This window comes from Sciurus carolinensis, chromosome 4 (genome assembly GCF_902686445.1).
Source record: "Sciurus carolinensis chromosome 4, mSciCar1.2, whole genome shotgun sequence".
NCBI classification, from domain to species: domain Eukaryota; kingdom Metazoa; phylum Chordata; class Mammalia; order Rodentia; family Sciuridae; genus Sciurus; species Sciurus carolinensis.
Genome location: NC_062216.1, coordinates 170,427,224 through 170,440,205, shown reverse-complemented (window position 1 = coordinate 170,440,205; position 12,982 = coordinate 170,427,224). Strand labels below are relative to the sequence as shown.

The 12,982-nt window shown below is 46.2% G+C and overlaps 1 protein-coding gene across 3 annotated transcripts in view; it reads left to right on the top strand.

Moving 5' to 3' along the window:
* Tcf20 (transcription factor 20) overlaps positions 1-12,982 on the top strand; it is a 90,526-nt gene that overhangs the window by 39,376 nt on the left and 38,168 nt on the right. For all 3 annotated transcript variants that reach the window (XM_047549168.1, XM_047549167.1, XM_047549165.1), the window contains exon 2: positions 2,593-8,346. In XM_047549168.1, coding sequence (XP_047405124.1) covers positions 2,629-8,346 — 5,718 coding nt within the window. In that variant the 5' untranslated portion in view covers positions 2,593-2,628. The remainder of the gene's footprint in view (positions 1-2,592; positions 8,347-12,982) is intronic.

Genomic DNA, 12,982 nt, shown 5'->3' with positions numbered 1-12,982 from the left:
TAATGTCTGTTTCACTCTACTATCCTTCCTACCTCATACCCCTTCCCTGTGGACTTGACAGCCCTATGACAAAGGAGGTGGAGGACCAGACGAGGCGGGCTTGGAGGTCTTTGGGAGAATGCATGCACGTGCTGACCTCTGACAGGACAGTACTCTGTTACTTTCTGTGTAGAAGACCTTCCGGATAGTGTAGCATTAAGAACATGGCCTGTGGGATCTGCCACTCTGGCTGTCAGCCTTGCTGCTTTAGTAACTGTGAACTTAATGCCTTAGTTTTCTCTTCTGTAAAATGAGGATATTAATGTTATGAGAATTAAATAAGTTAGGGCGTGTAAGAGTTGGAACAGTGTCAGGCTTTGTAATGGATGTTTAAGCAGCTATTACCAACAGATTATCTGTCCAGCAGATTTGTTGGAACTTAGAAGCAGAAGTCCATCACAAAGGCCTTGATGATTATGAGAAACAATTTTCTTTAGACACTTGCTTTTTTTTTTTTTTTTGGTATGTGAATGTTTACAGATGACTTTGCCTCGTGTGACATTTATCAGACTTAATACTTTATATGTAAGATATTTCAGGAAGAAGTGTGTCAGGCTTTCAAAGGTTAGAGTTACTGACCAACTTCCACTATGATCCATGTTTACTTTCTGAAGTCTTTCCCCACACTTCTCATGTGTACCCAAGCTAAATTGGGTTTTCCCTTAGAACTGGGTCCATAGGACTTGACAGGCAGATCTTCAGCATCCTCCAGCTCTGCCTTTAGGTTGAGCATATTCTGTTTTCTCTTCCTGCAATTCTCTCACCCCCACAGCACCATCTCTCAATAAGTGAGTGCTATAGTTCTCTAAAGCCTAGTTCTTAACGCCATGTAATCATTCTGGCAAAATTCTTGCCACATGCTCCATATTGTTAATGGTGTGAAGATTATAACAAGGATTAAGCCCTCTTTTCCCTTTAGGAATTAACATGCTAGTCAGGGAGAGATAGCAAACAAGTAGCATATATGCATCTGCTGGGAATAAGTATGGGGAGGGAGGTTGGATTAAGAACCAGGGTGAGCTGGTAGAGTTAGCTGTTTTTAATAGGTTGACTGGGGAAGGCAGTAGCAGTCAGGTGACACTTGCCCAGAGACCTGAAGGAAGAGAGAGAGACAAGCTGTGGGGGAAGAGCATGGCAGGCAGAGCAGAGTTACTGTGTAGAAGTGTGGATGACCCAGTCCAGGATCAAGGAGATGGTGAATCTGGCTTATCTTTAAACAGGATCTTTGCCTTTTCTGCGGGCAACTCCATTCAGCTCCCCTTGAGAAGGACTAAGAAACTAGCTTCATGAACCATTGTAAGAAAGCTAACTATTAGGGCTGGGGAGATAGCTCAGTCGGTAGAGTGCTTGCCTCTCAAGCACAAGGCCCTGAGTTCAATCCCCAGAACCACACACAAAAAAAAGAAAGCTAACTATTAGGACCTGTTGCCTGCTAGTTGATGTGTGTTTCATAGCTGCTTTTGAAACAATTTTTGGAGCAGTTTGACCTTGTCCTATTCATCTCTGACCAAGAAGGAGATAAGCACAGGCAAAAGGAAAAATAAAATCAGCTCTTGATTATTTAAGAGGATGATGCATTAGCAAAAGTCATGCTAAATGGTGGCGCAATCAGATGACTGGGAAGAGTGTGCGTTCTAGGGTTTATATTCTTCTCTATTGTTTGCTATCCTGCTAAGTGAATGTTCCAGTTCTTTCTTTGATAGAAATTGCTAGTTACAAGTTTGTGAATACTAGTTTGGCAAATGAAAAGCCAGGTGGGGATTAAAATGTGCTGGAACTTCTTGCAGACCTCCAAAAGGGAGTCTGAAAGAATAGTCACTGCTCCTATCTGGCTTAAGCCACCCCTTTGTACCTGGAAGTTGTGGTGGTTGAGAAGGGGTACATTGGACACAGTGAGGTGTCAAGAAAGGGTTGACCCTGAAGTCATTGGTAGGGAATCCATACAGTGATAAGGATTGAATGTCCTGGGGCCATCACAGGTAGTTGGTAGTTACAGTGAGTTTGCAATAACGTACACTTGGATGCGGGGAACTGGCTTACTTCTCAGGCCAATTCTTAGGCAGGGGTGGGAATAAGCAGCCGGTGGAGTGACTGCCTATCATTATTTGAGTCTCACAGTGGTCAGACTAATACATTAAAGCAAAGAAATGAGTGGCTTGTCTTACCCCTCCCCCACCATAACTAGAAGATTCCCTTCCCTCACCTCTGGAAGACTCATTTAAAAATTGTTTTTCATTAACAGTAATAAATAACATAGCCCCCTGTTTAATCCAGTAGACTTTTGAGGGCTCATTTATCTAATAATGAAATTCTTTAAAAACTATATTGACTTTGTATATACATAGAGTATTTCTTTCATTCTACCACAAACTCTGCTTCATTCTTTAGACCATTCCTCTGCTTGTGTGCATTATCAGAAATGGATAGGTGAAGAAAAAAGGACGTGAGATTCAAACCAGCCAACTTTGTTTGGGCATCCAAATTGTTTTAGGTGGGTTTTGTTGGAATCGAGGAGACGTGTGGTCTCATGTCTTACTTTCTTTTCATTTCCAGGAGGGCTGTTGGCCTGCTGCTGTGCTGCTGAACAGTATGCAGTCCTTCCGGGAGCAAAGCAGTTACCACGGAAACCAGCAGAGCTACCCACAGGAGGTACACGGCTCATCCCGGATAGAAGAGTTCAGCCCTCGTCAGGCCCAGATGTTCCAGAATTTTGGGGGTGCCGGTGGTGGTAGTGGTGGTAGTGGAGGCAGTGGTGGGGGACGACGAGGAACAGCGGCTGCTGCAGCGATGGCTAGTGAGACCTCTGGCCATCAAGGCTACCAGGGTTTCAGGAAAGAGGCTGGAGATTTTTACTACATGGCAGGCAACAAAGACCCCGTGGCGACAGGAACCCCACAGCCGCCTCAGCGAAGGCCTTCTGGGCCAGTGCAGAGCTATGGACCCCCCCAGGGGAGCAGCTTTGGCAATCAGTATGGGAGTGAAGGTCATGTGGGCCAATTTCAAGCACAGCACTCTGCCCTTGGTAGTGTGTCTCATTATCAGCAGGATTACACGGGGCCTTTCTCTCCTGGGAGTGCTCAGTACCAACAGCAGGCTTCCAGCCAGCAGCAGCAGCAACAAGTACAGCAGTTGAGACAACAGCTTTACCAGTCCCATCAGCCTCTGCCACAAGCCACTGGCCAACCAGCCTCCAGCTCATCCCACCTACAGCCAATGCAGCGGCCCTCAACTCTGCCATCCTCTGCTGCTGGATACCAGTTAAGAGTGGGTCAGTTTGGGCAACACTACCAGTCTTCTGCTGCTTCCTCCTCCTCGTCCTCCTCCTTCCCTTCACCACAGCGTTTCAGCCAGTCTGGACAGAGCTATGATGGCAGCTACAGTGTGAATGCTGGATCCCAGTATGAAGGGCACAACGTGGGTTCTAATGCACAGGCTTATGGAACACAATCAAACTACAGCTATCAGCCTCAATCTATGAAAAATTTTGAACAGGCAAAGATTCCACAAGGGGCCCAGCAGGGGCAGCAGCAGCCACAGCCACCACCACAGCAGCAACAGCAACAGCAGCAGCAGCAGCAGCAGCAGCAACAACAGCAGCAGCAGCAGCAGCAGCAACCACAGCATCCACCTCAGCATGTGATGCAGTACACCAATGCTGCCACCAAACTGCCCCTGCAAAGCCAGGTGGGGCAGTACAACCAGCCTGAGGTTCCCGTGCGGTCCCCCATGCAGTTTCACCAGAACTTCAGCCCCATCTCCAACCCTTCTCCAGCTGCCTCTGTTGTCCAGTCTCCAAGCTGTAGTTCCACCCCATCTCCTCTCATGCAAAGTGGGGAGAATCTCCAGTGTGGGCAAGGCAATGTGCCCATGGGTTCCAGAAACCGAATTTTACAGTTAATGCCTCAGCTCAGTCCAACCCCATCTATGATGCCCAGTCCTAATTCTCACGCTTCAGGCTTCAAAGGGTTTGGGATGGAAGGGGTGCCAGAAAAGCGGCTGACGGATCCTGGGTTGAGTAGTTTGAGTGCCCTGAGTACTCAGGTGGCCAATCTTCCTAATACTGTCCAGCACATGTTACTTTCTGATGCCCTGACACCTCAGAAGAAGACCTCCAAGAGGCCCTCCTCATCATCTAAGAAAGCAGATAGTTGCACAAACTCAGAAGGCTCCTCACAACCCGAAGAACAACTGAAATCCCCTATGGCGGAGTCATTGGATGGAGGCTGCTCTAGCAGTTCAGAGGATCAAGGTGAGAGAGTGAGGCAGCTGAGTGGCCAGAGTACCAGCTCCGACACCACATACAAGGGTGGAGCTTCAGAGAAAGCTGGCTCCTCACCAACACAGAGTGCTCAGAATGAACCCCCCAGACTCACTGCCAGTCCTGCAGCTAGAGAAGAGACCACCTCACCAGGAGCTAAAGACACACCACTGTCATCTGAGGGGAACCCAAAAGTCAATGAGAAGACAGTTGGAGTAATTGTCTCCAGGGAGGCCATGACAGGTCGGGTAGAAAAGCCTGGTGGACAAGATAAAGGCTCCCAAGAGGATGATCCTGCAGCCACTCAGAGGCCACCTAGCAACAGTGGGGCAAAGGAAGCTAGTCACACATCACTTACACAGCCAGAGCCTCCAGGAGGAGGGAACAAAGGAAACAAGAATGGCGATAATAGCTCCAACCACAATGGAGAGGGAAATGGCCAGAGCAGCCACTCTGCAGTGGGTCCCAGTTTCACAGGCAGGACTGAGCCCAGCAAGTCTCCTGGAAGCTTGCGCTATAGTTACAAAGAGAGCTTTGGGTCAGCGGTGCCACGAAATGTTAGTGGCTTTCCTCAGTATCCTACAGGGCAAGAAAAGGGGGATTTCACTGGCCATGGGGAACGAAAGGGTAGAAACGAGAAGTTCCCTAGCCTCCTGCAGGAAGTGCTTCAGGGTTACCACCATCACCCGGACAGGAGATACTCCAGGAGTGCTCAGGAGCATCAGGGCATGGCTGGTGGCCTAGAAGGAACCACAAGGCCCAACGTCTTAGTTAGTCAAACCAATGAATTAGCCAGCAGGGGCCTTCTGAACAAAAGCATTGGATCCCTGTTAGAAAACCCCCACTGGGGCCCGTGGGAAAGGAAATCAAGCAGCACTGCTCCTGAAATGAAACAGATCAATTTGGCTGACTATCCAATTCCCAGAAAATTTGAAATAGAGCCTCCATCATCAGCCCATGAGCCTGGGGGATCCCTCTCTGAAAGGAGATCAGTGATCTGTGATATTTCTCCACTAAGACAGATCGTCAGGGACCCAGGCGCTCACTCATTAGGACACATGGGTGCTGACACCAGAATTGGGAGGAATGAACGTCTCAACCCAAGTTTAAGTCAGTCAGTCATTCTTCCAGGTGGGTTGGTATCCATGGAAACAAAGCTAAAATCCCAGAGTGGGCAAATAAAAGAGGAAGACTTTGAACAATCCAAGTCCCAAGCTAGTTTCAACAACAAGAAATCTGGAGACCACTGCCATCCCACTAGCATCAAGCATGAGTCATACCGTGGCAATGCCAGCCCTGGAGCAGCGGCCCATGATTCCCTTTCAGACTATGGCCCTCAAGACAGCAGACCCACACCAATGCGGCGGGTACCTGGCAGAGTTGGTAGTCGGGAGGCCATGAGGGGTCGGTCTCCTTCCCAGTATCATGATTTTGCTGAAAAATTGAAAATGTCTCCTGGAAGAAGCAGAGGCCCAGGGGGAGACCCTCATCACATGAACCCACACATGACCTTTTCAGAGAGGGCCAACAGGAGTTTGCATGCTCCCTTTTCTCCCAACTCAGAAAGCCTGGCCTCTGCCTATCACACAAACACTCGGGCTCATGCTTACGGGGACCCCAACGCAGGTTTGAATTCCCAGCTCCATTATAAGAGACAGATGTACCAGCAGCAGCAAGAGGAGTATAAAGACTGGAGCAGCAGTTCTGCTCAGGGAGTGATTGCTGCAGCACAGCACAGGCAGGAGGGGCCACGGAAGAGCCCACGGCAGCAGCAGTTTCTTGACCGTGTCCGGAGCCCTCTGAAAAACGACAAAGATGGTATGATGTACGGCCCACCCGTGGGGACTTACCATGATCCCAACGCTCAGGAAGCTGGGCGCTGCCTCATGTCTAGTGATGGCCTGCCTAACAAGGGCATGGAATTGAAGCACAGCTCCCAGAAATTGCAACAAGAATCTTGTTGGGATCTTTCTCGGCAGACTTCTCCCGCCAAGAGCAGTGGTCCTCCAGGAATGTCTAATCAAAAAAGGTATGGGCCACCCCATGAGACTGATGGACACGGACTAGCTGAATCTACACAGTCATCCAAGCCTAGTAATGTAATGCTGAGGCTCCCAGGTCAAGAGGATCATTCATCGCAAAACCCCTTAATCATGCGGAGGCGTGTCCGTTCTTTTATCTCTCCCATCCCCAGTAAGAGGCAGTCACAAGATGTAAAGAACAGTAGCTCCGATGATAAAGGGCGCCTCCTTCACCCATCAAAAGAAGGCGCAGATAAAGCCTTCAATTCCTACGCCCACCTTTCTCACAGTCAGGACATCAAGTCTATCCCTAAGAGAGATTCCTCCAAGGACCTTCCAAGCCCAGATAGTAGAAACTGTCCTGCTGTTACCCTTACAAGCCCTGCTAAGACCAAAATACTACCCCCACGGAAGGGACGGGGACTGAAATTAGAAGCTATAGTTCAGAAGATCACGTCCCCAAATATTAGGCGGAGTGCTTCTGCAAACAGTGCAGAAGCTGGAGGAGACACGGTCACACTGGATGACATACTGTCTCTGAAGAGTGGTCCTCCAGAGGGTGGGACTGTGGCTGCTCAAGAAGCTGAGCTGGAGAAGAGAAAAGGTGAGGTGGTGTCTGATCTAGTCGGTCCAACCAACCAGGAGTTGAACGTTGAAAAACCTCTTCCGAGGTCTTCAGAAGAGTGGCATGGCAGTGGGGACGACAAAGTAAAGGCAGAAACACATCCAGAAACAGTTCCTGCCGGAAAGGAACCCCCAGGTGCCATGACAGCGGCAACATCACAGAAGCCTGGCAGTAACCAAGGGAGACCAGATGGTTCCCTGGGTGGGGCAGCACCTTTACTCTTTCCTGACTCAAAGAATGTAGCTTCAGTGGGCATATTGGCCCCGGAGGCAAATCCCAAGGCTGAAGAGAAAGAGAACGACACAGTGACGATTTCACCCAAACAAGAGAGTTTCCCCCCAAAGGGATATTTCCCATCAGGAAAGAAGAAGGGGAGACCCATAGGTAGTGTGAATAAGCAAAAGAAACAGCAGCAGCCACCGCCTCCACCACCCCAACCCCCTCAGATACCAGAAGGTTCTGCAGATGGAGAGCCAAAGCCAAAAAAGCAGAGGCAAAGGAGGGAGAGAAGGAAGCCTGGAGCCCAGCCAAGGAAGCGGAAAACCAAACAAGCAGTTCCCATCGTAGAGCCCCAAGAACCTGAGATCAAGCTCAAGTATGCCACCCAGCCACTGGATAAAACAGATGCCAAGAACAAGTCTTTCTTTCCTTACATCCATGTAGTAAATAAGTGTGAACTTGGAGCCGTTTGTACAATCATCAATGCTGAAGAAGAGGAACAGACCAAATTGGTGAGGGGTCGAAAAGGTCAGAGGTCCCTGACCCCTCCCCCCAGCAGCACTGAAAGCAAGGTGCTCCCAGCTTCATCCTTTATGCTGCAGGGGCCTGTGGTGACAGAGTCTTCTGTTATGGGGCACCTGGTTTGCTGTCTGTGTGGCAAGTGGGCCAGTTACCGGAACATGGGTGACCTCTTTGGACCCTTTTATCCCCAAGATTATGCAGCCACTCTCCCGAAGAATCCACCTCCCAAGAGGGCCACAGAAATGCAGAGCAAAGTCAAGGTACGGCACAAAAGCGCTTCCAATGGCTCCAAGACGGACACTGAGGAGGAGGAGGAGCAGCAGCAGCAGAAGGAGCAGAGGAGCCTGGCTGCGCACCCCAGGTTCAAGCGGCGCCACCGCTCAGAAGACTGTGGCGGAGGCCCTCGGTCCCTGTCCAGGGGGCTCCCTTGTAAAAAAGCAGCCACTGAGGGCAGCAGTGAAAAGACTGTTTTGGACACAAAGCCCTCCATGCCCACCACTTCAGAAGGTGGCCCTGAGCTGGAGTTACAAATCCCTGAACTACCTCTTGACAGCAACGAATTTTGGGTCCACGAGGGTTGTATTCTCTGGGCCAATGGAATCTACCTGGTCTGTGGCAGGCTCTATGGCCTGCAGGAAGCGCTGGAAATAGCCAGAGAGATGGTGAGTAGGAAAAATTCCTTACCAGCTTGGGTTTTTATTACTTCACTCAGGTTCCATTTCTTCAACCTTGGTCTTTATTCTTACATATCACAAGCTGCTAAGCCCCAAATGATGGACAAAGGAGTTAGTAGTTTAGAAGATTGGTTTTACCTTTTATTTTCATTAGTAACGCATGTCTACAAAGTCATGCCAGAGGCTATAAAGTGTCTTAGAAGCTAGGGACCCTGTTTTACCTTCAGCTCCGACTCCTGCTTCCAGGAGACATCCACTTTGAACAGTGTAGGTTTCAGAAGGTGCTAGTTTCTTGTTTTTTGAATAGTAACTCTTACTGCTTTTTTTGTTGATTTTTTTAAATTCAAACTTTCCTTTTTTGTTATTTGCATTACACAGTATATTATGATTATATTTCTTCTAAACTGTTTTACTGCTCTAGGTTTAATTCCTAGTTTCATTTGCTTTGTATTTTCTTAAGCCACATCCTTCTAATCCACATTTTCCAGGCAGGTTATTTATTTTTCAGTCCTGTTTCCTAAATGTTACCCTGGGGTGGCTCATTCTGCTTCTGATTCCTGTCTCCTGTGCCATGTCTGCCTCTTTCTTAAAATAGGCCTTCCCTTAAGGGGCTATATCATTCTCTAGTAGTTTCCTGAGAAATGTTCTGGAGTGTATGTTGCCATTTTGTCTGTCTGGACATTCCTTTATTCCACCTTCATGCTTAATTGGGAATTGGCTGGGTATGAAATTCTGGATTTGTAGTGATTTTCCTCTTGGATTCATTGCTTCTGACTTGTCCTCTGGCCGCCAGTGTTGCAGCTGAAAGGATGGTACCACTCTGTCCTTCTCTTCTGAAATGTTCTTAGGTCTGGAGCAAGAGGCCTTGAGCAGGTTCCCTTAATTCATCACTCTGGCTCCAGAGACCACTCCACCTGTACAGTCACATCTTTCAGTTCAGGAGAATGTATCCTTTGTTATTTCTTCTTTCATGATTTCCTTCTGGTTTCTCTGTTCTCTTTCCATAATTCCTGTTGATAAGGAATTATCTGTCCTTCCTGGATTGCTTCTCTGGCCACTTCTCTGTGTTGTATTCCATCTCTTTGTCATCTTGTTTTAATTTCTCCATGCTTTCGTCAACTTTATCATCTAATCTTTCATGTACTTATTTTTGTTTCTGATACTTTGAAGAGCCTTTTCTTCTCTGAATGTACTGATTTTTCAAACATAATCAGCTTCGTTTATGGTTGTACTAACTTTTTAAAACTTTTCTTTAAATCTTGTTGTTTTGTTTTCTATTTCCTGTTTCTTGTTAGAGTTCTTCAAATGCCTGTTATCCTTGACCTTGTATTTATAGTTTTAGGAGAGAAAGAGATGCTAAAAAGTAATTGTTTGACATTCCGGGTTTCAGTATGGACAAGGCTTGTTGGCCTGTGGTCCTCCCTGTAGGTAGCTAGTCAGCATCTGTCTGTTTTCTGAGGTCAGTTTGCCCAGAGAAGAATCTTGAGATTTCCTATGCAGAGACATCACCCTAGGTGCCAGTAACCTATGAGCCAGGTGGAAGGGGTGGTAGGTGTGGGTATGGGTGATCTCGTCCTTCATTGTGCAGACACTGGCACCCCCTTTGTCTTCAGTGCACCCCATTCCCCTCTGTTAAGTCAGGTTGAGGCAGGAAGCTAATTCCTCTTACAAGCTCAGCAAACGTTACCTTTTCCAGCCCCACCCCACCCTTTTACCGAGGACCTCAGCCTTCCCAGGCTCTGTGCCATAGGGAGGGGAGGCCAGCCTTCTAGCAACTACTTCATTGTGTAGTATTGTTTGCTTCTTTTCAGACCACCAGATCACTTACTCTCATCTACCCTGTTTCCAACTTCCAGAACTTCAATACCACTTCTCCCATTCTTCATGTCTTAGAAGTTTAACCCCAGACGCACACTATTTTCAGACTACTGGGGTTTTGTTTTTGGTTTTGGTTGTTTTTGTGTGTTTGTTTTTATGTTTTGTATTCTTTTGTTTTGTGGGGCTGGGGATTGAACCCAGGGTCTTGGGAATGCGAGGCAAGCACCACCAAAACTGAGCTATATCCCCAGCCACTGAGCTATAAACCAGTCCAGACTACTGTATTTTTGTTAGTTGACATATATAAATGAATTTCAGTCACAGTTAAGAAGGATTTTATCAGGCAGGATCATAGTTGTCTTGGACACCTCATAGTAGCCTCTCCCCCAACAACACTTGATTTTATCTTTGAATTGTCTGTAGAATTCGTAACAGTGTCTAATAAGAAGGAAGCACTGGGAGAGTGAGAAGTATGTAGTGGTAGATTGCCAGCCTTGTATGTTGGGGCCCGGGTTTGATCCCCAGCACCACACGTAAAGATTTTTAATGTGGAATATGTAATATATACATTTGAAATGAGAGCCTTCTAATTCAATCATGTGGGAGCTTTCCTGCTTGAGCTCCTCTGTGAACTTTTTTCTCCCCCTTTTTGCTCTCTCCATTATTAATGTCACTCTAAAACATCAAGTTTGAAATAGGTCTACCTCCTCTAGTAAGTTTAGACACGAAAACATTTTAAAATGCAAGATCACAAAAGGATGTAAGAATTTAAGAACCTAAGGTACAGAATTTTTTAAAAGGTCAAACTTGAGCACTTAGTAATTCATTATTGTCATGCCCAAGTTGATGGCCTACTGGCCAGTATTTTTCTGAAAATTATGGTATTTGGGTGGATTTGTTATTTTGTTGTTTTGGGAGGGTATGTGACCATCGGCAGGTTGTTTTATTTCAGTACTTAATATTGTTAACATCTCTTGGTAATTTTTTGTGTAAACTTTTGAGCATTCTCTAGTAATAATTGGTGACAAGTAATAGGCTAAATACTATCCAGCAAATTCCTAGATCTCATATCTCCAGCCACATCTAGTTTATAGGAAGTACAAGGTGCCTGATGCATCCCCACCTAAGTCACAGTTTCTTCCTTGAAAGCATGTTGAAAAACCAACCTGCCCCTTAAGATGGCCAATCAGCAGTCCATCTCTTCAAAAAGTGATTAGTCTACTGCTTGTCGGATTTGATCCCCAAATAAAATCTGAAATGTTATAATTCGAACAAATGTACCAAATATGATCTTTCTTACCCTCACCCCCAGCTTTCAGTGACCAAATGGTTCAAAAGACAGAGTACTTTAGGTAGCAAACACTAAAAGTATATTTTGCTTTTTAAAACATCAGTTGTAGTCTCAACTGTTTTGGAAGTGCTTCCAGTTAACTATGCTCTCCAAGGGACAAAATGCTGGGAGGCTTCATTTAAAGCCAACCAAATAAAAACAGGTCATTTTAGCTGGGCATGGTGATACATGCCTCTAATCCCAGCTATTTGGGAGGCTGAGGCAGGAGGATCACATGTTCAAGGCCAGTCTGGGCAACTTAGTGAGACTATCTTACAGTAAAAAATAAAAAGGACTAGGGTTATAGCTCAGGGGTAGAATACTCATGCCCAAGGTCCTGGGTTCAATCCTCAGTACCCACCCTCACCCCCCAAGAATAAAGTAATTTTAACCACATGCTTCTGAAGAATAGAGACTTTGGACATAGGTTCTGGGCTCTTCTGTAATACCACTAACACTTGACCAGTTGTAAGTCTCATGCTGCAGCTGTAAGCATATTTCCTTTCTCTTCCATCGATCCCCTTCTGTTTATTTTAAATCTCTCTTTGAGAATAGAGTACTAACTTTATTTTTGGAACTTAATTTTTCAAAATACTTGTACATCTGTTTTATTCTTGCAAGTAGTGAGATAGGAAGGGAGGGAATAGTGTTCCATTACCCCAGAGTAAAAGACAACTTAGAGGCTTAGTATAGTGTACAGTTAGTGTAGCTCTGAGATGTATCGATTTTAAAAAGTGGTTTATAAGTTATGCTCTTTGACTCTTTGAGCTGATGTTTCACTGTGACTACAAGATTCTTTTATTTATCTTTTATTCTCTTTTTCTTAATATAAAATTACCTGATTTGCCTGTTCTTTAATAAATGATGTTTCAGTTTGTCAAGGTCACTTTGAGTCTAGTTTTATCGTAGGCTTTAGCAGATGCATTCAATACTGGTCTTGCTTAATGAGCATGTTCTCAATCCCATCATAAAAGATAAGGCCACATACATTCCATTAGAGATCCACTTTGGCCTGTGTATTTATCTGGTGTTTTGACAAGCATGATATTGTAACCAACTAATACAAAGTCCTCAGAGTAGTTCCTCTCCCTGTGTCACACTAGACTGAAAATTGCCAAAAACCAGAGCATTCCTGTCTCAAAATGACCTTCACTCCCCTTCCCTTCCTAGCTGTGAGCATTGAGTCCACTTATTTTGGCACTGTTCCCTTTGCTTCCGTCCACCTTTGACCTCTGTCTGTCTTGGTAAAAATATATGTGTGACCCCACAATGACCTCTGATGTGAAGGATGTTATGGAAGTAGTTGACCCTAAACAGGGGTATTTATGACTTGATAAGTACAAACCCTGTTTAAGATGGTGCAGTGTGTCGAGAGGTTTGTAGTGGAGACCTGGATCTGCTGGCCATGGATCCCTTGAGGCTGCGCACGTCAGCCTTGACCACAGATGGGGGAGCCACCTGCCCTTTTTCCCTCCC